Source organism: Mya arenaria, chromosome 14 (genome assembly GCF_026914265.1).
Source record: "Mya arenaria isolate MELC-2E11 chromosome 14, ASM2691426v1".
Classification (NCBI taxonomy): domain Eukaryota; kingdom Metazoa; phylum Mollusca; class Bivalvia; order Myida; family Myidae; genus Mya; species Mya arenaria.
In genome coordinates, this window is record NC_069135.1 from 54,026,859 (window position 1) to 54,052,357 (window position 25,499).

Sequence of the window (25,499 nt, forward strand, 5' to 3'; positions counted from 1 at the left end):
AAGAATATATATTTATTTATATAAGTTATACTTTGCATTCTTAATCAAAGATTTGAAAAAGGTATCCTTTATCAATAAATTCAAGTATACATAAATGACTGTGCAAATCTTTATGTATCATCCAAATATGAGTACCTTGCAGGGTGAATGTTATTTGTAAAAAAATATACTAAGTGAGCTTTCAAGATTACCTTTCCAATCGCATACACAATGCAGTTTGAAACCTGGATAATTAAAACAAATCTTGGTTGTAGACCATTACTATTAAATATTTGATAAGTAACAGACATTATAAGGTACAGTTTAAAGGGCCTGTACTCAGTTAATCTTCTCTGAAACTGCAAATAACAGACATTTGATATAAAAGGATTTGATCAAATTAAAGAAGTATGTGTGCCCCCCCCACCCCCCTTAATCTACACATACTTAACTAGATTTTTCAAATTACCTTTGCAGCTTGCAAGCAGTTTAAGTCTAAAGTTTAAGCTAGCCCATTAAACAGTGACCCCATGTGATGTGAGCCGATTTTTTCAATGCTTAGAATATGGTTGTCACCATTCCCCTGAATGAAGCCCTAGTCCATCAGTGCTTTCAGCACTTTGATTCAATTCACTGGGATTTACGTGATAGACAAACCAAGTGAATTTGGCATTGGAAAATATGCAATCAATGCGAAGGACATCAATGCGTTATCGGTTTTATGTAATTTTTTGACAATTTTCTTTTTTTCATACAATGGTTTTATCTGGTGTCTTGTCTCTTTAATCTACCTGTATATGCATTTAATTTATGCCCCCCCCCCCTTTAACATTTGTCTGACGCATTTGTAATAAACAATAAAAAAACTGTATGTACAGAATGTATTGCTCACACTAAATGTGTGCAAACTTGTTGAGTTTATTTTAAAATTTAACTTCTGAACTAAACGTGTACGGACCCCATTCACGAATACATATACGGAACGCCACCTGTATGGACTTTTGTACACTGTACCCGTACCCATTAATATATACATGTATGGAGTTTTCAATATCTATGATAAAAAAAATCCTTTTATTAACGTATTTTTTAACAAGAGAACATATTTCATCCGTAGCATTTTTTGGACAAAAATACGTATGGATGTACGGAACCCGTACATACGCATGTCCGGGATGAAAGTACAGACCCCGTACACTCGCATGTTCGGGATGAAAGTACAGACCCCGTACACTCGCATGTTCGGGATGAAAGTAAGGACCCCGAAAAGTGACGTCATCAACGTCTGAAGTAAGAACGTAGTCACCATGCCAGCCGCCGTCTAAGAACCAAGTACTATACACCGATCTTGGGGAGGGGTCACATGAATCCCGGTATATCCCAGTTATTGATATAAATAATGTGTATTGGCTGCCATAAGCGTGTAAAAAAATGACAAAATATAAGCTTTTATGAATGTTTATTTGTCACCTAACACCTTATTTATGACATCCTTAAATAATAAATGTTTATTTGTCACTTAACACCTTATTTATGATATCCCTATCATAAATTATGTGTGATTAATAATAAACAAACGGAAGCTTTTCACCTGTCTTTATAATATTTTATTAGCATAAAGATTTCAATCTGTAAGATATGCACAAGTAAAAAAGTTACTACATGTACATTATCAATATATACCTACCCCTTTTACTTCTTTTTCATTAACATTTTGTGTCAAGATTTTCATTTCAAAAGTAATATTTCATACATTTGGAATTGTGTGTACTCATTAATTTATTGAAGATTAAAAAACAAACGTTTTCGTTTGTCTTGAAAAAGTAGACAATGTATGTAATGAAAGTTAATTTATATTATCAAATTTAACATCTGAGAGTTATCCATATACCAAAAATCACTTTTCTATATGACTCATTTTGCAAAGTTCATATTAATTAAAATATCTTTAAATTAGGTATATTTCTCAGTAAGCAAGGTGTGAGAAAAATTACAAAAACGATTTTTCCCTAAAAAAACAAAAGACATTTTATCCAATTAATTATATCATAAACGTGTTCTTTTTTTATATAGGTCATAAAATAGTAAACTTAAATTTAACTTTATTTTAATACACTTACACTTTAAATTCAATAGTTTGCTCTTATTCTATATTGTATGCGTTTCTTAACACGTTCTTTGTGTATGTTGTATGCAAAGTTGAAAACCCTTCTTTGCATTTGTAGTATGCGTTACTATATAAATATGTATGTATGTTGTCTGCGTTTTAGTCTGTACCCCAAAATCAGTCACATGACCTATTACGTATGTGAGAGATAAGTCGTCATAGTTAAAATCTATACGAACGATACTCAAAACTCACATACATACACAAGTATCGTAAAGTGGACCGTTTGCCGCAAAGTGTTATTACTTTCGTTTCAGGCATAGAAAATGAAAGTGTAAATATCAAAGAGAAAACTTTGATTGATTTAATCAATAATATAAGAAACAAAAACAAAAAATACCACAGTGCTATCATTACCAAAATTAATGTGTACATAAATATGACATAAAAGACTCGCTAGAAACTGCCCTAGAGGTCATGAACTAAATTCAACATTAAAATATGTCTCTTGGACAACATATAAAGGTTTTGGCCGTTCTTCGACTAAATGCCTTTTGAGAACTGTTTAAATACAAACGTAAATAACATTCTGAGGACATGTATTGCAGTCTAAGGGAACGTAAATACCATCGATATGAACATCATCTCAGTCTATCCAAACGTGAATTCAATTTAACAGAAAACTAACGTTTGTATGGAATTTGTTTCATTAAAGATTGACGCAAACAAACGGTCGACGTTATATTCTATACACGCTCACGGTCTGACCACTGGAATCTATACACCCCCATTGAAATGTCGTAAAATATATGAAAATTCCTTTATCACTTTTTTGAGATTTCAGATAATAATTAAGACAAAAGATGACAGTTTTAAATAAAATAAATACTTTGCAAGGAAATAAACAATTACATCTCACTGTTCCCAAGTTCGATCGACATTGGAATCTATACAGCTATACCGTAGGACACACAATGGAGTCTTTTCAACTCCAACGTAGCACTAACATTGGACTGTATACAGCTTCATATTAAGACAGATATTGGAATCTAAACAGTTTCAAATTTGAGAGATCTTGGATTCAATTAAGCCTAAAATTTGGACAAACATTGAACGTTATACAGCCCCAACTGAAGACAAACATTAGAATCTATACAGCCTCAGCTTAAGACAAACATTGGAATCTATACAGCCTCAACTTAATATAAACATTAGAATCTATACAGCTTCAAGTAGGGACAAACATTGGACGTTGAACAGCCTCAACTGAAGACAAACATTAGGATCTATACAGCCTCAGCTTAAGACAAACATTGGAATCTATACAGCCTCAACTGAAGACAAACATTAGGATATATACAGCCTCAGCTTAAGACAAACATTGGAATCTATACAGCCTCAACTGAAGACAAACATTAGGATCTATACAGCCTCAGCTTAAGACAAAATTGGAATCTATACAGCCTCAACTTAAGATAAACATTAGAATCTATACAACCTTAACTGAAAGCAAACATTAGAATCTATAAAGCCTTAACTTAAGATAAACATTGGAATCTATACAGCCTTAACTGAAAGCAAACATTAGAATCTATACAGCCTCAACTGAAGACAAACATTTTAATCTATACAGCCTCAACTGAATACATACATTGGAATCTATACAGACTCAACTGAAGACAAACAGTAGAATCTATACAGCCTCAGCTTAAGTCAAAAATTGGAATCTATACAGCCTCAACTGAAGGCAAACATTAGAATCTATACAGCTTCAACTGAACAGCCTCAACTGAAGACAAACATTAGGATCTATACAGCCTCAGTTTAAGACAAACATTTGAATCTATACAGCCTCAACTTAAGATAAACATTAGAATCTATACAGCCTTAACTGAAATCAAACATTAGAATCTATACAGCCTTAACTTAAGATAAACATTGGAATCTATACAGCCTTAACTGAAAGCAAACATTAGAATCTATACAGCCTCAACTGAAGACAAACATTATAATCTATAGAGCCTCAACTGAAGACATACATTGGAATCTATACAGCATCAACTGAAGACAAACAGTAGAATCTATACAGCCTCAGCTTAAGTCAAAAATTGGAATCTATACAGCCTCAAATGAAGACATACATTGGAATCTATACAGCCTCAACTGAAGAAAAACGTTAGAATCTATACCGCCTCAGCTTAAGACAAACATTGGAATCCATACAGCCTCAACTGAACACATACATTGGAATATATACAGCCTTAAATGAAAGCAAACATTAGAATCTATACAGCCTTAAATTAAGATAATCATTGGAATCTATACAGCCTTAACTGAAAGCAAACATTTGAATCTATACAGCCTTAACTGAAAGCAAACATTAGAATCTATACAGCCTCAACTGAAGACAAACATTAAAATCTATACAGCCTCAGCTTAAGACAAACATTGGAATCTTTACAGCCTCAACTGACGACATACATTGGAATTTATACAGCCTTAACTGAAAGCAAACATTAGAATCTATACATCTTCAAGTTTGGACAAACATTGGTGTCTATACAGTCTCAGTATTGTCTTGTACATATAGAGCTTTTAAAAAGTATTTAGCAACAGCTTTGGTTCTTAATCTGTTTTATTGATCATATACAATGTGTTATATAACATGAGGTACACTGAATATAGCAATCACATGCAGGGAAACCCTTAGATATTTTGTAAGAAAAATGTTGAGTTCTCTGTAGCCACTCTACATGTTTATGCATAAAGAACACATTTTAAAACAAAGAATATATCTGTTTTATCTTGAAGGCTAGGAATGGACATGTACATGTACCCTATGACACCAATACAATATAATCAAAATAACAAACACATTTAGATTTGTTAAAATGTTTGATAATATACGAATGGGTATTCAATGAAGAGTATAATAAATACAGTTTAAAATGGTTAAACTAAAATGACACATTTGGTCTTGTTTTAAACAGAAAAATGAAGAGAATGAAGGTGCACATAGTGTCAACATAAATACATACTATCCCCAAATAAGAAAATGTTATGATAAAGGTTGATTACTCACCACTTAACCTCATAAAAATACATGTAGTTACAAGACAAATTTCAAGTATGTGGATGAAACAAATGGAACACATCCAAGTTAACTGAAGACTCTGACTATGTCTGGATTTATCTTATCTTGCATTGTCAAAGAATATTTTTTCCATATCCATGTTTAATGGAATATCATTACTATTAATATAGATATTCATTATTGTAGTGCATACTTGTTATGTAAGTTAAAATAAATCATGTTCAAATAACAAAGGAAACACATCCAGATTGTCAGCTGTAGTGTGAACTTCATTTTTTCTTTACTTTCTATGTTAAGAGAACCTTTCTTTTTGTTCTTTGCCTGAAAAAATAAATAATAAAGATATAGATTAAAAGCATCCCATTTATCAAAGATCAGGGCATTTATCAGTTTATATGCAATACAGGAATAAATGCTGTTAGCAGGAAATTACAAGAATTTCAAATGTATAAAAAGCATTTTTGCATAAAGTTTAGTTGTAAAGGATCTTTTAGGATTATGATATAGTAATACTGGCAAATTGAAATTGGAATACATGACACTTAATTATTTCATGGCATAATTTAAAGTTTAACACAGTATTCACATATTTAGAAGAAAACAAATACCACATACATATTATCGTTCTTCAATGCTGCAAGCAAATCCTTATTCACCACCTCTCGAACACCATTTTGAGTACATACTGCAATTAAATCATAATATAAAAGACAATTCTATGAAAAATATTTCTTTTGTTGATCACCTTCAAAAAATCAAAGTCTTATTATTACCTATTGTGCAAATATTAAGAAGTTTTTTTTACAACAAAAGTATGCTATATGGATGGCCTGTACGATAGTATTAGGCAAAATATATTAAAACATACTTTGTGGTTTGCTTTACTGTCATGATATTATTTCAAAGTCTGAAGCAGTTAAATATTCCTAAAAATCCAATAAAGAAAAAGGTTCAATTCTAGGATCACGATACACATGATATCATAATGGAAATCATGATTAAAAAAGAAGGTGTTTTAAAGATTTCTTGTTAACATTACCAGACAATAAGACTCTCAACAATCCGCATAACCTGAAATTATATTTGAATAATGCAATACTTTGTCATTATCAACTATGACTGTAAGTCTTTGTATAAAACCTTTCAGTTCCCGCAGTGTTTGATATTCTTCAAGATATATTACAAAAAGAAAAGGAAAATCTTTACTGTGCATGATATCTGATCTGCTTTCATTGCCACAATTGATGAAAATAAAATTCGGACAAATGGAAGCAATTCTCTCAATTAGAATCTGACATTGCATTAAGAATGTTATGCATCAGTCATTTATAACCACAAACACTTGACAAAGTACAATTATGAACCAAACATACATAAAATAACATTCAAATATTCCTCTTTGATATTTCAAACGTCAAAGTAAAATCATATATCTTTTACAGTTAGCATACTTGATCCCAATCCTTTCGTACCACAGTGACACATCATGGTGACGGAGCACTTACAACGTTGACTTGAGGTTGTTTTATCCATGTCGAAATATTGGAAGTGCAAGTTATAATCCTTAAAATAGTTATATTATACTAAAACGGGAGCTTAAAGGGCTATCCGGAAATAAAACTAGTTGAAATTTTCGCAGTCAACAGTTTCATGGTTTACTTTACGGAAAAAATTAAGGGTGTATAGATTCCAATGGTCAGACTGTGAGCGTGTATAGAATATAACGTCGACCCAAACAAACACGCTGACATTCTATTTCTAGTCAAATGTAAAGATATAAAGAGTCATTAAAAGGTTGATTTCTCTCATTAAATATGTTCAATTTCTTCATATATTCTGATTTTATACAAAAAATATTATTTAAAGGATACAATTTGTGAAGAAAATGATGTCGAAATTGTTTACGACCGAAATTTCACGGTGCGGGGTGATACAGGAATCCAGTGGATTTCACGTGGAATCCACTCAAAACGTGAAATCCACTCAGAACTCATTTATTTTAATTAATAATAATTTTTTTTATTGTAAACATATTGGAAAGTGCCTCATGAAGGGTTTATATTTCAAATTTTATTGAAATTGGTCAAAAAAATGAAGAAATAAGAGCAATTTTTCGATTTTTTTCGAAATAGATCGTCGGAAATCGAGGTGAAATCCAGTTTTCGACAAGTGAAATCCACTCATAACTCATTGATTTTAATAAATAATTTTGCGTTTTTGTATACTTATTAGAAAGCGCCTCATAAAGGGTTAATATTTCAAATTGTATTGAAATTTGTCAAAAAAATGAAGAAGAAAGAGCAATTTTTCGAAAATCGAGGTGAAGTCCAGATTTCGAGAAGTGAAATCCACTAATAACACATTTATTTGAATATGTATTTTTTTCTTTTTTGTATAAATATTAAAAAGTGCCTGATAATTGGTTTATTTTTTGAAATTTTATTTTTCGAAAATAGATCGGAAATCGAGGTGAAATCCAGTTTTCGAGATGTAAAATCCACTCATAACACATTTATTTTAATTACTATTTTTTTCTTTTTTGTATACATATTAAAAAGTGCCTCATAAGGGGTTTATATTTCAAATATTATCGAAATTGGTATAAAACTGAAGAAGTAAGAGCAATTTTTCGAAAATAGATCGGAAATCGAGGTGAAATCCAAATTTTGACAAGTGAGATCCACTTAAATTTTTGAGACGTGAAATCCACTCATAACTCATTTAATTTTTACAAATATTTTTTTTAAACATATAATTGAAAAGGTTTATAATTGATTTATATTTCAAATTTTATCACAACACATTTATTTTGAAATCCACTCATAACACATTCATTTGGAACCAACATTTTTTTAATTGAACATATAAATGCAAAAGGCCTCATAATAGGTTTATATTTCAAATTTTATTGAAATTGGTCAAAAAATAAGAAAATGAAAAAATAGTTTGAAACACTATCGGAAGTCGAAGTGAAATCTACTTTTTGAGAAGTGAAATCAAATTTTGGAGAAGGAAATCTTCTTAGCATAAGGAAATAAATACAGTCAAGTATGTATTGGATATTAATCAAGTAGAATCGCTCCTACGTTAACGTTATCAGCTATGACTATCACGGGTTATTATTAGTCAGAACCTTGTAGACATGCATATCGTGTGACAATGTTTGTTTAGTTAAAGGACAATTTATTGGGGTTGTGAAATGCATTTAAAATATTGACAAATTAATAGTTATGGCATTTTCTATAAACATTAAATGACATAAATCAATCTTGTGTAATCCGTTAAATTGAAAATATAAATTTATTCAACTTCTGCTGATTTTTATATATAATAAGAATTAAGGATTTACATGTTTTAGTTCTAATTTGTTAAAATTATATTTACAGCCTAATAGACGCCCAAGAATAAAAAGGTTTAGATCTATTTTCTTATTTTTTTTATCAATTTCAATAAAATTTGAAATATAAACCGATAATAATGCATAATTATTCAATTAAATGTTTAATTAAAAAATATTTGTTACAAAATAAATGATTTATGCGTGGAATTCACTTCTCAAAAAGTTGATTTCACTCTGATTTCCGATCAATTTTCAAAATATTTCTGTATTGAACTTTCTTATTTTTTGATCAATTTGAATAAAATTTCAAATATAATCCGATTATGAAGCCTATTTCATTATATGTTCAAAAAATATTTATTTGTTCAAAATAAATGAGTTATGAGAGGATTTTACTTCTCAAAAAGTGGAGTTCACTTCCAATATCCGATCTCTTTTTAAAAATATTCTACAACTTTCTTATTTTTGACCAATTTTCTTTTTAAAAATATTCTACAACTTTCTGATTTTTGACCAATTTTAATAAAATTCAAAATATTAAACGATTATCAAGCCTTTTCAAATATTTATTCAACAAAAAGAAATATTTGTTAAAAATAAATGAGTTATAAGTGGATTTCACGTCTCAAAAAGTGGATTTCACTTCTCGAAAACTGGATTTCACTTCGATTTACGATCTAATTACAAAATATGTCTACAACTTTCTTATTTTTGGATCAATTCGAATAAAATCTGAAATAAATCTATAATGAAGATTTTCAGTTATTTGATCAACAAAAATAAATGAGTTATGAGTGGATTTCACGTCTCAAATAGTGGATTTCACTTCTCAAAATGTGGATTTCACTTCGATTTACGATCTTTTTACAAAATATGTCAGCAACTTTCTTATTTTTTGATCAATTTAAATAAAATTTTAAAAATAAACCTATTATGAAGCCTTTTCGGTTATTTGATCAACAAAAATAAATATTTCTTAAAAATGAATGAGTTATGAGTGGATTTCACGTCTCAAAAGTGGATTTCACTTCTCGAAAACTGGATTTCACTTCGATTTCCGATCTTATTACAAAATATGTCAGCAACTTTCTTATTTTTGGATCAATTCGAATAAAATTTGAAATATAAACCAATTATGAAGCCGTTTCAATTATTTGTTCCACAAAAAGAAATATTTGTTAAATTTAAATGAGTTATGAGTGGATTTCATGTCTCAAAAAGTGGATGTCACTTCGAATTCCGATCATTTTTCGAAAACTTGCTCTAACTTCTTTTTTTTGGACAAATTTCAATAAAATTTGAAATATAAACCCTTCATGGGGTTCTAATAAGTATACAAAAAAGAAAAAGAAATATTTATAAAAATAAAAGAGTTATGAGTGGATTTCACTTGTCGAAAACTGGATTTCACCTTGATTTCCGATCTATTTTCGAAAAAAAATCGAAATATTGCTCTTACTTCTTCATATATTGACCAATTTCTATAAAATTTGAAATATTAACCCTTCATGAGGCACTTTCCAATATGTATACAATAAAAAATAATTATTATTTAAAATAAATGAGTTCTGAGTGGATATCACGTTTTGAGTGGATTTCACTTGAAATCCACTGGATTCCTGTATCAGCCTGTACCCGAAATTTCACGTTTGTATAGAATTGAGATGTCAATGCTTTTGATTGTATAGATTTGAGACGATAAGGTTTTTATTTAACTTCCTGGTTGGAAGAGAAGGTGGAGGTTATATGGGAGACGTTTTCTCATTATTCAATGATAGAGGGGATTCAAAAATGGATAATGTCGTAAAATGACTTATTTGCTACATAATGGTTTAAAGCTGTATATGGGTATAAGATAACTATATGGGAAGCAGTTTTGATATATCTTGGCCGTGATTACTAATATGATTACTATATTGAAACGAAGTGTTGACTATATGGGAGTCAGTTTTGGTAAAAAAGAAAATCCTTACTATATGGGATCCAGTTTTGGTAACTCAACGAATATATAATCATATAACATAAGACAGTTGATTAAAAGGATTCAGTGTTTGTTAAATGCAATTTATGGGTATACAATTACTATATGGGATCAAGTTTTGGCATCTTAACTGTAGGCTAGGCATTGAAAACACGTTACAATGAACAGCTGAATCAGCTGACTATATGGGAGTCAGTTTTGGTTAACTGCAATTTATGGGTATACAATTACTATAAGGGAGTCAGTTTTGGTTAAATGCAATTTATGGTTATACAATTACTATATGGGAGTCAGTTTTGGTATATTACGTTTTATGGGTTGAACATGACTATATGGGAGTCAGTTTTGGTATATTACGTTGTATGGGTTGAACATGACTATATGGGAGTCAGTTTTGGTATATTGGGTTTTATGGTTTGAACATGACTAAATGGGAGTCAGTTTTGGTATATTGGGTTTTATGGTTTGAACATGACTATATGGGAGTCAGTTTTGGTATATTGGGTTTTATGGTTTGAACATGACTAAATGGGAGTCAGTTTTGGTATATTGAGTTTTATGGTTTGAACATGACTATATGGGAGTCAGTTTTGGTATATTGGGTTTTATGGTTTGAACATGACTAAATGGGAGTCAGTTTTGGTATATTGGGTTTTATGGTTTGAACATGACTATATGGGAGTCAGTTTTGGTATATTGGGTTTTATGGTTTGATCATGACTATATGGGAGTCAGTTTTGGTATATTGGATTTTATGGTTTGAACATGACTATAAGGGATCCAGATTTGGTATTTTGCGTTTTATGGTTTGAACATGACTATATGGGACCCATTTACTTACATACACTACGACGAATTTCTAATTAGCCATCTAGTTTTTATCATATTTTTGGAAAAGTATTCGGAGAAAAATACAAATAAACAAATATAAGGTTAATACGATTTGATTTTGTTTCAATACTTTGTATGCCCATTGCTGCGGCAATTACATTGTCCTCATTGATATAATGTATCTGTGAAGATACTGTTTCGAATAGCTGCCCAAATGTGATGAATAACAAGAGTGAGCACTCTGAGATCTGGTTGCAGCGGCTTGGCACGTACCTTGCGCTTCAAAAGGTCCCACACGTGCTCGATCGGATTTAAATCCGGACTCTTTGCAGACCATTGGAGTGGTTGCACGTTGTTTGCTACAAGCATAACTTGTGTGCTTCAAGCAGCGTTAAATGGTGCGTTATCCAATATTATACCGCTATTGGCACGGATATGAGGTAGAAAAACCGGACGAATTACGTCATTTTGATACCTCATCGCGTTCATGTTGCCTTGAATGGGTACAATTGGAGTTTTTAATCCAATCAGTTTCAACCCGTGGAATTGTTAACGACTGCTTTTACGTCAATAAGAATCACGTACAGATTAATATAACCAAACATGTTTCTGTCAATATTTTGCACTTATTGACAAAATATAACACATACTGCAACTTTTATAACGACGCGTATCCTAGGCTACCTGGCGGATAGAGGTGCCGGCACGAATCATTCAGACGGATTGCACGACTTTCTGCACGCTCATTCTCATTCATTCTCATTCTCGCTATTTAATGTTTTCCATATTAGACAATCCACGAAGAATTCATTCCCACCATATTCGACAACTACCATGCCACGCACAGGAAACTGCTTGCACATAGGCTATTTTGGCACCGTTTCATGGATGATTTTGTACATGAATACGTGTTTTCTTTGGGTACATCGATAGATTGGTGTGTACAATACAAAAATTAGGTTTACCGATTAAAAATGTCGCATAGCATCATATTTTATAATGGTGACCAATTAGAAATTGGTCGAAGTGTATATTATGACATTACGTAGATCGTTTGCATTTCATTACTTTAAGGGATCCAGTTTTGGTTTATGTATTTTATTGGTTGGACATAATTGTTAGGTATCCAGTTCTGGTAAAATGTAAAATTTGATAGAAGACTGCTATAGATGATCCGGTTTTGATTGCTGCAAACTGATACTTTTATTACGTTCATTCGACTTGTTGGTATCCGGTTTGGATTAAATGCATTTAAATTGAATTGGCAGATGATAACTTTCTGAGATCTGATTTTGTTCAATACATTTGTGTGTAGAACCTAACCATATAGGATTCTGTTCGGTTCTGGTAAAAACAGTTAATGCGTAGTGCATTATCACATGCGATCCAGTTTTGAAGACTACTTATGTCCATGTCCGTACCATACTTCGTTAGGGTGTTGTCAACTGTATTTCCTTGTGAATGCTATGATATTTTCAAAAAAATATTTTCAAATAGTATTGGTTTTGTTGGAGATGTATGTATTTAGAACCATCAAGAGCATTTTAAGTGATAAGGTTGTATTGTACTTGTAAAACGTAATGATATTCATTCTTTTTATACATAGTATCAAATGTCATTCATCGGTCGGAACTTCCTTCTGTTTTGAGCCTCTGAAATTAAAAGTAATTTTATTGAAGATATTTTTGTGACGATTTTAAATACGATTTGAATTTATTAAGCATGTTTTTGTTTTGCACTATCTTATTATGGCAGTAGGTTAAGGACAATTTTAGTTATTAAATTATAGTTTCTACAGTAAAATGATAATAATGCGACAATTAGATGTTGATAACACGTCATTACGACGATGGTAACACAACAGTACGATGATGGTAATACGACAGTATGATAGTGATAATGCAGCAGTCAATTGTAACCACGGTCCCCCAGGTCCGGGGAATAACGGCGACTTTGACTTTCGGTCCAGCCAACCCCGGCTAAAATCCCAGCCCTGCGGGGATGAACAGAACTGATGGTAAAATCCCCGCCAAATGCCCCCGCACCTGAGGGGCCTTAGGTTAGGCTCAATCCCCGCAATATTTTGCGCAAAGACAAAACCATCAGAACTGATAATAAAATCCCCGCCAAATTCCCCCGCACCCGAGGGGCCTTAGGTTAGGCTCAATCCCCGCAATATTTTGCGCAAAGACAAAACCATCGCATTCACCCGGCACTGCGGGGCCACCTGAAAGGTAAAAACATGGTCCATTTCCCCGGCTACCCGGTATATCCCGGACCTGGGGTGGCGTGGTTACAATTGACTGGTGCATAACTCGGCAGTACGATGATGTGACACGACGGTACGATGATGCACACCCGAAAGTATGATATTGATAACACAACAGCTCGATTAGCAACACGCGGCAGGTCGATGGCAATCACGCGAGAGTTGATTAATGAAAAGGCGACAGTTCAATGATGAAAACGCGAAAGCCCGGTCATTGTCGGGCCACCTAGAGATTGAAAACACGACCCATCACGGAATACCGCCCGGGGATGCGGCGGGGGGGGGGGGTACAATTGATTGGAACTTCAACAAGAGCATGTATTTGACCACAACGTAAATTGCCTCCTGTTTTCAATGTTTTAAGATTTCTAAACAAAAGTGGATCCCATATTACAAACTTCTCCAGCAATTATGGTTGACGCGTTCAGATTGCTCAAAACTGAATCTCATACTGTTTAGTACTAATCAGAAACATATATTTGACCAAAACATAAATGTTAGATGATTGCTTATGAAAACTGGATCCCATATACCCAACGTATTTTAATGTATATTCCTATTATTTGATTACTTATGAAAACTGAATCCCATATAACCAACGTAGTTTAATGTATATATGCCTATTATTTGATTACTTATGAAAACTGAATCCCATATAACCAACGTATTTTAATGTATATATGCCTATTATTTGATTACTTATGAAAACTGAATCCCATATAACCAACGTAGTTTAATGTATATATGCCTATTATTTGATTACTTATGAAAACTGAATCCCATATAACCAACGTATTTTAATGTATATATGCCTATTATTTGATTACTTATGAAAACTGAATCCCATATAACCAACGTAGTTTAATGTATATATGCCTATTATTTGATTACTTATGAAAACTGAATCCCATATAACCAACGTAGTTTAATGTATATTCCTATTATTTGATTACTTATGAAAACTGAATCCCATATAACCAACGTAGTTTAATGTATATATGCCTATTATTTGATTACTTATGAAAACTGAATCCCATATAACCAACGTATTTTAATGTATATATGCCTATTATTTGATTACTTATGAAAACTGAATCCCATATAACCAACGTAGTTTAATATATGCCTATTATTTGATTACTTATGAAAACTGAATCCCATATAACCAACGTAGTTTAATGTATATGCCTATTATTTGAATACTTATGAAAACTGAATCCCATATTACCAACGTATTTTAATGTATATACCTATTATTTGGGTAACTTATGAAAACTGAATCCCATATAACCTACATATATATTTAGAATGATTGCTTATAAAAACTGGATCCCAAATAACAAACGATTTCATAAATATGTCTATATTGAGTTAAGAATGCTCAAAACTTGCTTCCATTCTACCAGGAACATATATTTGTTAAAAAAAGAAACGCACAATACCCTGAATTTTGTCGTTGTTGCTTTTGTTTTTTATGGAGGGGGGGGGGGGGGGGCGGGGGCGATTTTTTATCAATCATCACGTAAAGCATGTAAACGTGAATACGTGTTTTATTGAAAAATGTACCTGAATTCATCTTATATTATTTTTTTCTAATGTGTTTTCTTTTAAACAATAATCTAAATCATGAGAATTTACAAGAAGTTCATGTTTGTTTTCAATTTCACCATTCAAAACACCCGCCATACACAACACGAGAATAATTTACGGTAATTAGAACGGTTTACGGTTTTCCAAAATAGACTCCCCTAAATACTCGATTTCGTTTCCCATATAACACTTGCCGGAAGGGAAGGCCAGGGAGAGGACATTTATAAGTTAAACCCTAAATGTGACAGGACTATGGCATCAAATTTTGAATCCTCCATTCAGAGGGGCTGTGATTTCATCCACGATTTCGTCTGTTCCCCATGCGAAGAAGATGACTTGAACACGGAAGCTCAATATTTCTGTAATCAGTGTACGAAATATTACTGCGTAAACTGTGTCCTAGTTCACAACAAGCTATTCAAGAGACACTCGGTGCTCGACCGGACGGACATGACGAAATGGGCAGCAGCACCAGGGATGGTGGACGTCCTCGAGAGATGCGAGAGGCACCCCGGGGAGGCTCTCAAGCTGGTCTGTGGTGACCATGACCAGCTGTGTTGTCCCGTGTGCGTTGCCATGGATCATAGGTATATTTCAAAGACAACCATTAATTATTGTATTTGACATAAATGTGTACTTTAAAACTATGCTCTAATCTTATTGGTCATTATTGTCAACTAAGACTTGCTTTATAGCACACTTCTTGAACTCGTTGAATAAACTGTCTGTGTGTCTGTCCGTCTCTCTGTCTGTTTGTCTGTCCGTCTGTCGGTCCGTCTGTCCGTCTGTCTGAGCGTTTGTCTGAGTGTATGTCGGAATATACATGTAGCTCATTGAGCTAATATTTCTTGTTAACACATACCCAACTTTAAATAAAGATTATAGTTTCTTTTATGTCTGACTGTGTGTCCATCTGTTTGTCTGTGTGTATGCAGAATATTACAGTTTTATCTGTTTGTGTGTGTATCTGTCTGTGTGTGTGTGTGTGTGTGTGTGTGTGTGTGTGTGTGTGTGTTTGTGTCTGTCTGTCTGTCTGTGTGTGTTTGTATGTGTGTATACAGGATATTCCAGTCAGTGGTTTTGCGATTCTCCAGTCAAATTTTATTAGTTAATTGCAAACAACAGCTGAATCATCGAAATTTAATGGCCATTACGCCCAGCATGAATTGCATGGGAGTTATTATTTTGGTCAGTTTTTGGAAAAATCTATGTTTCTTAGGTTTAACGCTTCATCTCAATTTGTATATTTTGATACTTGTCAAGACTTAAACAAATATTTCAACAATAGTTTTTTACTATATTTACAGAATATAGACATGATTTTCTGAACAATAACTAAGCTAAGAATTAAATCTTTGATAGTGTTTATAAACTCCTGGGCAAAAGTATTTAACTCTCTTCAAAAGGACACCCTTGAGTTATGTTTAAAGATTGAAAACATCAAGTACAAGTGTAACTAATTAATGATTATATTTCTTGAACTCGCAACATCTAAATGTATTAATACTAGTAGCGCCTTTAGCTTTGATTGTGTCGATTAATTTAACAACTTGATTACAGTATTGTTGTTTAAGGGGCTATTAGGATTTGGCCTTCGTAAGGATATATTTTAACCCAAACCAAGCGACACCCCCCCCCACCCCCAGGTCCGGGGGTATACCGGGGAATAGCCCTTACCTAGAGTCCCTGGGGTGCGGGTGCATTTGGCGGGGATTTTACCAGCGGTACATCCCCGCAGGGCAGGGATTTTACTCATAGTTGGCTGGACCGAATGTCAAAAGTCCCCGCTATTCCCTGGGGACCTTGGGGGGGGGAGTTGGGGCGTGGTTACAATTGACTGTTGTAAAACTTTATTGACTACCGGTTAGTTGTCCGCTTAGCGCATTGGTTAGCGCAATCGCTTCTAACCTAGGCGACCCGAGCTGGAATCCCGGCTCGGTCGCATGTGAATTTGGTTTGTGGTCACGAAGCCGGACAAGTGGGTTTTATCCGGGTTCTCCGGTTCCCTTCACAACAAAGACCCCACTCTCGCGTGAAATTGTGTTAACGAGAGTAATTTATATAATGTTGAAATAACTTTTTACACAATCGTTGTAAAATAAACATGTTTAAACTAATATTTTGACTCCTGTACATGGTGAAAATTTATTCGGGGAGACGTTTTTCTTTGAATGTAAAAAAATTGCGGAAATAATGTTTTTTTTCTTCGTACCTTCATCATTATAAATACATAAATGAAGGGTCTTGCATTGAGACAAAAACGTAGTCCCTTCGTCCACAACTGCATATAGTTGATTATCGCGAGATTAGCATCAGTAGTATTAGTTATTTGATAGTTTGTAGTTGAAGTAGTAGCTGGTGCCGTGGCAACAACAACAACAACCGTATATGCAGCAGCGACAGTTGTTTCAGGGGCTGCAACATCATCACATTATCGGTGGAGGTACTGGTGGTGGTGGTGGTGGTGGTAACTGTGGTGGTGTTGGAGGTGGTGTTTTGGCGCTGGCGGTGACAGTGGCAATAGCACTAGCTGTAGCATTAGTGGTAGTATTAACAGCAAAAGCCGCAGCAATACCAGCTATATTACTAAGTATTGAGAGCACTATATTAAATGATCGAACAGGTTGACCTAATATGGTGGTGCTGGTGGTGGCTATGGTGGTGGTGAAGGTGGTGTTTTGGCGCTGGCGGTGACAGTGGCAATAGCACTAGCAGTAGTGGTAGTATAAGCATAAAATGCCGCAGCATTACCAGCTGTATTACTAAGACTTGTGAGGGTGATGGGGGTAAACAAATATGTTCTTACATCGGTCACGGTATGAAGGCAATGCAAGATGCACACAAAACAAAGCATTTTTCATTGAAACATTTGCAAAACAAATCTTTTTTTTACGAAAGTGCAATAACAATGCAACATAATGTGTTTACGATGATGTAAACACAATTGAAGTAAATTTAACATTCGGAGGTTCAGTTTCACCAATTTGATGTATTTTGAAGTTTCGATTGTATTTTACATATAGTGTAAACATATACAGTCGAATCCCGTTGGCTCGAACTCGTTTGGCTCGAATTCCTCGTTGGCCCGATCTGGATGGTATGCCGACTCGTTTCATTATACTGAAGGTAAGAACTACCGCTTGATTCGAATTTTCCGAGGCTCGAGGTATTTTCGCCGGTCCCTAGGAGTTCGAGTCAATGGGGTTCAACTGAACTTAATAAAAAATACAGTGAAAAACAAAGTGTTTAAAATGAATAATTAAAAGAGTGATTTTTTTATAAAATGCGAAATCAATAAATCTGCCATTGTAAAATCAATAAATCTGCCATTGTAAAATCAATATATATATATATATATGTATATATATATATATGTATATATATATATATATATATATATATATATATATATATATATATATATATATATATAATATATATATATATATATATATATATACGCTTAGTAAAGCATTCCCCTTAATACGTAATACAATTCGATCTATGAAACGACCAGATTCATATATAATGCAATAAAGGTAACATTTGCAATCCAAATAAAAAGGTTGTTAGCATACCATTTTCATAAACAGCTGTCATATGTCTTAAACAATTTCATGTTATTCATTAAAAAAAACATTGTGCTTTACAAAAGTTTGTATTAAGTTTAACCTGTCAATAATTATGTATAACACTCGATACTTCTTCATGTTTTTCACGGGCAAAATTTAATACATTCTACCAAATCTTGACCAAAACAACAGCAATTCCCAAAACATGATGTCATGATAATTTGACGTTAGATTATCGGTCAGTTAGGGGTTAATGTGTAGCTGAAGTTGACTCTCGTGTAGGAATGAAAAGTGGAAATATTGGCTGGTATTTTTTGGCAGGTGTGAATTTCTGTCTGTGTGCCTTTCTGTCTGTCTGTCTGCCCGCCTGCCTGTCTGTGTTTATGTTTGTATGTGTGTCCGTCTGTCTGTGTATATGTGTTTGTCAGTGTTCCCTTCTGTTTCAACGGCATGTCTGTGTGTGTGTTTCTGACTGTCTGTATGTCTGTCTGTGTGTGTATCTGTCTGTGTTTGAATGTGTGTCTTTCTATATGTGTATCTGTGTGTGTCCGTCTTCCTGCCTGCCTAACTGTGTGTATGTCTGTCTGTGTGTTCGTCTGTCTGTGAGTGAGTGTCTGTCTGTGTTTCTTTCTGTCTGTCGGTTTGTTTGTGTGTCTGTCAGTATGTCTGTCTGTCTGCCTGCCTGCCTGCCTGCAAGCCTGTGTTTATGTATGTCTGCGTGTCCGTCTTTCTTTGTGTCGGTCAGTCTGTGTGTATGTCTGTCTGTGTGGCTTTCTTTCTGTATATCAGTGTGTCTGTTTGTGTGTCTGTCTGTCTGTCTGCCTGCCTAACTTTGTGTACGTCTATGTGTGTGTCCGTCTGTCTCTACGTGTGTGTGTGTGTGTGTGTGTGTGTGTGTGTGTGTGTGTGTTTGTCTGTCCATCCGTCTGTCTTAATTTTTATCTGCCTGTGTGTCTATTTGTGTTTGTCTGTGTGTCTTTTTTTCTTTCTGTCTGTCTCTCTGTCTGTCTGTCTGCCTGCCTGCCTGCCTGTCTGTCTGTCTGTCTGCATGTCTGTATGCCGTTCTGTCTGTCTGTCTGTATGTATGTCTGTCTGTCTGTATCGCTGTCTGTATGGCATTCTATATGGCTGTCTGTATGGCCGTCTGTCCGTCTGTCTTTCTGTCTGTCTCTTTGCCGGTGTGTTTGTCTGTGTGTTTGTCTGTGTGTCTCTCTGTCTGTGTCTCGGTCTGTCTGTATGTCTGTCTGTCTGTTTGTCTGTGTATTTGTCTGTGTGTTTGTCTGTGTGTCCCTCGGTCTGTCTTTCTGTCTGTTTGTGTGTCTTTATGTATGTCTGTATGTATGTCTGTCTGTCTGTGTGTAGGCCTGACTGTGTGTCCTTCTGTCTGTGTGTGTCTGTGTGTGTCGCACGTGCGTGTGTGTGTGTTTCTGTATGTGTTAGTGTGTGAGTGCGTGTGTGCGTGTCTGTCTGTGCGTGTTTGACTGTGTGTGTGTCTGTTTGTGTGTCTGTCTGTGTGTGTGTGTGGATGCGTGCGTGCGTGCTTGCACGCGTGTGTGTGTGTGTGTGTGTGTGTGTGTGTGTGTGTGCCTGTGTGTCTGTCTGTCAGTGAGCGTATTTGTATGTATGTGTGTGTGTCTGTGTGTGTGTGGATGCGTGCGTGCTTGCACGCGTGTGTGTGTGTGTGTGTGTGTGTGTGTGTGTGTGTGTGTGTGTGTGTCTGTCTGTCAGTGAGCGTATTTGTATGTATGTGTGTGTGTCTGTCTGTATGTGTGTGTGTGCGTGCGTGTGTGCGTGCGTGTGTGTGTGTGTGCGTGTGCGTGTGCGTGTGTGTGTGCGTGTGCGTGCGTGTATGTATGTATGTCTGTCGGTGTTGATGATGTCGGTGTTGATGTCTGTCTATGTGTATGCGTCTGTATGCCTGTCTGTCAATGTGTGTGTGTCTGTCTGTGTGTATGTGTCTGTGTGTCTGTCTGTCTGATTGTTACAGACAGTAATGCATTAAGGTTGTAAGACCCTAATGGGCATCATTTCAATCTATGATCAGCTTGATATTATCTTAATGTGTATCATTTACGCTAAAAAAAAGGAACAACGATGTTTTAAAGCAAAATCAACAGGTTCTGGAAGAGGACGACGAAAACGACGACGAAATATAAGTATTTAAATTTATGTGATTTTAGAAGAATGTTATAAACAAGCGTCTTCATATAAAACAAGTTTTCCTTCTTTCATTGCAGACACTGCTCATCAATACAGCACATTCCAGACGTTGCAAAGGGCATCCGCAAAGATCCCGGGTTTCGACAACTACCTCAACAGGTTGCTGTTCTTAGGAAGCAGATAGAAGATATGAAAAACGACCGAAAGAAAAATAGTTCCTCATTGAGGAAGACTCGAACAGCCATTGTTGATGAAATCAAAGCAATTCGTAAAAAGATCAACGACATTCTTGACAAGATGGAGAAAACAACCGTTCAAGAATTAGACCGTCTGGTAGCTGATCAGGAAATGTCCATTAAGAAAGATATGGAATCCTGCACACAGATGCACGATGAATTAAAGAACATCATAGATGACATACAAAGCAAAGACTCATCAGGCGAACCACCCCTATATATTGGTTTCAAAAAATGTGAAGAAAAAATCAAAAAAGGAAAAGAAATTCTGCAAAACATGTCAAGTGTTGTCAAATACGATTTAACTTTTCGTAAACATAATGGAATAGAAGATAACTTGTCTTCGATGAAGACATTTGGAGAGTTAAATGAATCGAATGTTTTTGGTGCACAACCATGTACATCGCTATTCCCGCGAGATCATGTATTTGCTACAGAAGGCTACAAGGAGTACAACGTGAAGATGAGTTCAGACAGATGTAACTGTGATATTGAAGGGATATGTGGACTGCCTGGTGGAGAGGTTGTTATTACAGACGGCACCAACAAGAAAGTGAAACTCCTGGACCAGGAGTACAGGGTTGTCGACCACTGTGATGTTCCTAAGTATCCACTTGACGTGTGCCACATTGGCGGGAATGAGGTTGCCGTTTGTGTTAACAATAACGACGATAGATGTGAACTTCATTTCATTAACATTACAAAAGGAAAACTTGTGACTACGAGAAAGTTAAGTTTCACCCATAGATGTTACAGCGCAGCTTATCACGGGAGCAACCTTTACATTTCATCACGCACCGCGCTGTACGTCTATACGATGACGGGGAAGCTGATAGAGAAGCTCTATGAGGACAAGTCGATGACGAGAATTGCCATCAGTAACGAAGGGAAGATTATCTACATCACAAACTTCTCAAACAATCAACTTATCACCCTGGACAACCTCGGCAACAAGCTGGCCACATTCACTGATCCTGACTTGTTGAAACCTCGGGGAGTACACGTGACAGCTGCTGGACACGTGTTCGTCTGCTGCCATAACTCCCACACAGTACTGCAGGTTGACAAGGACGGGAAGACGAAGTTGGCCACACTGGCAAGGGAACAAGACGGAGTGTACAAACCTAGAGCTTTGTTCTTCAGCAGCCGCTCTTCCTCTCTGGTTGTCGGCGGAATGAAAGACACGCTTCTCGTTCTTAATGTACGATAAATAATAGATCCAATTACAAGTGACAAAAATACAATTATTTTAACTGATTGATTTTTACTTTAACCTTTCTGGTAAATATAAGCATGGATGGAAAAATGTATATAATACAAGAATCCTATTTGCTTAAACATACATATACCTTTAAATGTTACGTATTTTATTTGCGTTTAGCTACATAGTTATAAAGTTTATCGTGCGCATGTTATACAACTATATCACTGTTGATTTTAAAATGTTATTCACATATGTTATATATCTGGTATGAGTGTGTATGTATATGTATGAATTATTCTCTCTTTAATGTGCAAATAAATACATAGTATACGGGCCGTTTTGTCCATGTGCTTTTAAGAAGCTTCAATAGTTTTACTACTTCTACAAGAGAGTCAGTTGTATGATTACTACATTCACTGGACACCTAGATAAATCCTGTAAGCAAGGGTCTTCTTCATATGTGGAAGAATCAAGCAGAGATGCTATGAAGTACAAATAAAAACAGCAGTTACCTTGATAATACATGTAGTTTTTCGTGTGTTTTTTCAGTTAAAGGCGCACAATAAAGGTTGATGCAAAAATATTTTTTATTATCAAATGCTGAATTGTGTTGAAGTCATAAGACTTGATGATCAATACATGAACAAACAGCATGCGATACGTGTCCAGTTAAAATAATAATACTATTTATACTACTAATATATTTAATTAATAGCTACGTGGTCATTAAGCGCCAAAATGTCGTTTATGATCTGTACACGAATCAGATGTTTCCTTTTTGTTTTCATCATTAAACTTGATTATGCATTAATATAACAATGATATTGAACCAAGGATTTATTATATTAACATGATTATTATGATTCAAAAGAAAGTTTTGGAACTTTGATCTCTATACAAATGCATTTTAAAGGCAATAAACCTACAGTTATGTCGCCAATACAGGTCTGCTGATCTAAATGAAATCCTTAAGGGACACTCACATTTTGTGGGAAGGCATACACATAATAAGCATGTGTAATTGAAGTAAAGGTATATAAAGGTCGATAAAATAAATTAGCAAGAAGTCAACTCTGGATGAATTAGCAATGTGATCCGAAATAAAAATAATGGGGTCACCTGCCGCACAGCGTTTCCGCCCGGGTCGGAATTCATTATTCGAGTCGATGGGGGGGGGGGGGGGGGGGGGTGAGCTTAACATGCTGCAAGGATTGTCCACATGTCTTGAGAAGGCATCACTAAGGGGCGAATCCACTATTTGACGTTAGGTTGCATAACTTACCTTCGCAACCTTTTAAATTGCGCCCCTCCTTCAGAAGAGACGTTTATTTGGTTTGAAGTGTTGGCATGGTGGGGGTGGGGGTTTAGGGGTATTCCCCCAAGAAACAATGGTGTGTGTAAATAGAGCGGGTATTGTGGGCATTGTTCTAAAATGCCACTCTTGTTTCATAAGCAATGTTGTCCGGAAAAAAGCACTTGTGAGTTGGGTCACATCCATAAAGCGTGTCTGGGTCATAAATCAGTACCGTCGGAGACAATAATGTGCGTTTAATATTGCAGGTACTGTTCGCAATGCTGTTAAAGCAGTGTAATTAGGAATAAAAATGGGGTTGGGGTAAGCGGGGGCTGCAGGTACTGTTCGCAATGCTGTTAAAGCAGTGTAATTAGGAATAAAAATGGGGTTGGGGTAAGCGGGGGCTGCAGGTACTGTTCGCAATGCTGTTAAAGCAGTGTAATTAGGAATAAAAATGGGGTTGGGGTAAGCGGGGGCCTGCAGGTACTGTTCGCAATGCTGTTAAAGCAGTGTAATCAGGAATAAAAATGGGGTTTGGGTAAGCGGGGGCCTGCAGGTACTGTTCGCTTTGCTGTTAAAGCAGTGTAATCAGGAATAAAAATGGGGTTTGGGTAAGCGGGGGCCTGCAGGTTCTGTTCGCTTTGCAGTCAAAGCAGTGTAATCAGGAATAAAAATGGGGTTTGGGTAAGCGGGGGCGGCAGGTACTGTCCGCATTGCTGTTAAAGCAGTGTAATCAGGAATAAAAATGGGGATTGGGTAAGCGGGGGCTGCAGGTACTGTCCGCATTGCTGTTAAAGCAGTGTAATCAGGAATAAAAATGGGGTATCAATGCCCGTTGTTTTTGCTATGTATAAACGTATCTTTCCCCCATAGCCATTTCTTTATTCCAGATTACACATGGTCATTCTTTCTTATTCCCGATTATAACGCTCAGGCACATGTCGTCTGAACAGTTTTGCACGAACAATAAACCCTCATTTGTACTATTACCAGCCGCTCCCGCTCACCAGACGCCATTTATTGTTAACCGGATCACACAGATAACGCACCAATAGTAACAATTTCAAGCACTGTGCCTATTCGCCTGATCAGTTAAAACACAGAACCGTCAACGCGTATTGATTGACACCCTAATCTCCCAACATAAAACGAACACAAATAAACTGAATACTAAATTGAGATACGCTGTGTGGCTGGTGCCCCGACCCCGATTTTTTAATTCCGGATTTCTTTGCTCGTGCAGCCAGAGTTGCATTCTAAAGCAATGCGGACGGTACCCGCAATATTTTATGCACACCATTGGCCCGAAAACCGAATTGAGACCGAGATATGCGGTGCGACTGGTGAACCGACCTCGATTTTTTATTCGGGATTTCTTTGCTACTGCAGCCAGAGGTGCATTCTAAAGCAATGCGGATTGTACCCGCAACAATTTATATTACGTTTTATCAAACACTTCGACAAACCTGTTTCCAAAATAATGTTTTGACAATGCTCCGTCAGACGGCCGTTTTGTAAAAAGGTTTGTCGAAGTATTTTAAGAAATTAAACACTTACTCAAACTCTGGTCAAAGATCAAAGGCGGGGCTCCGTTTCATTTAAAGTGGTTAAGTATAAGAAAAGTCTTCATGTTAAGCAACATGTTGCCTTCCGACGTAGCATTTATGACGCAATTTATCACGTGGTATACACACACTGCATGTTCAGTATAGCGATTACAACACAAGATGAACACGCTGATGCGGAAGAAATTTATTCGTTTCCGGATATATCAAGATTTTAAGAGCTACTTAAGAACGTACACCTTTATTCGACGGCATTTCGAAAGTAGGGATTATCGTT

At 35.4% G+C, this 25,499-nt stretch overlaps 1 protein-coding gene and 1 long non-coding RNA gene across 2 annotated transcripts; one reads left to right on the forward strand and one right to left on the reverse strand.

Annotated features, from left to right (window-relative positions):
• Positions 1 to 4,733: 4,733 nt before the first annotated feature.
• LOC128218398 (uncharacterized) lies at positions 4,734 to 6,788 on the reverse strand. The gene is made up of 4 exons (XR_008258363.1): positions 6,632 to 6,788; positions 6,220 to 6,251; positions 5,796 to 5,865; positions 4,734 to 5,501 (listed from the first exon to the last, which is right to left on the reverse strand). It is a non-coding gene; the product is annotated as an uncharacterized LOC128218398 (long non-coding RNA).
• Positions 6,789 to 15,339: 8,551 nt separating this feature from the next.
• Positions 15,340 to 22,693, forward strand: LOC128217828 (uncharacterized). The gene is made up of 2 exons (XM_052925231.1): positions 15,340 to 15,778; positions 21,001 to 22,693. The coding sequence occupies exons 1-2, from the start codon at positions 15,444 to 15,446 to the stop codon at positions 22,367 to 22,369; spliced, it is 1,704 nt and encodes a 567-aa protein (XP_052781191.1). The 5' UTR covers positions 15,340 to 15,443; the 3' UTR covers positions 22,370 to 22,693.
• The last annotated feature ends 2,806 nt before the right edge of the window (positions 22,694 to 25,499 follow it).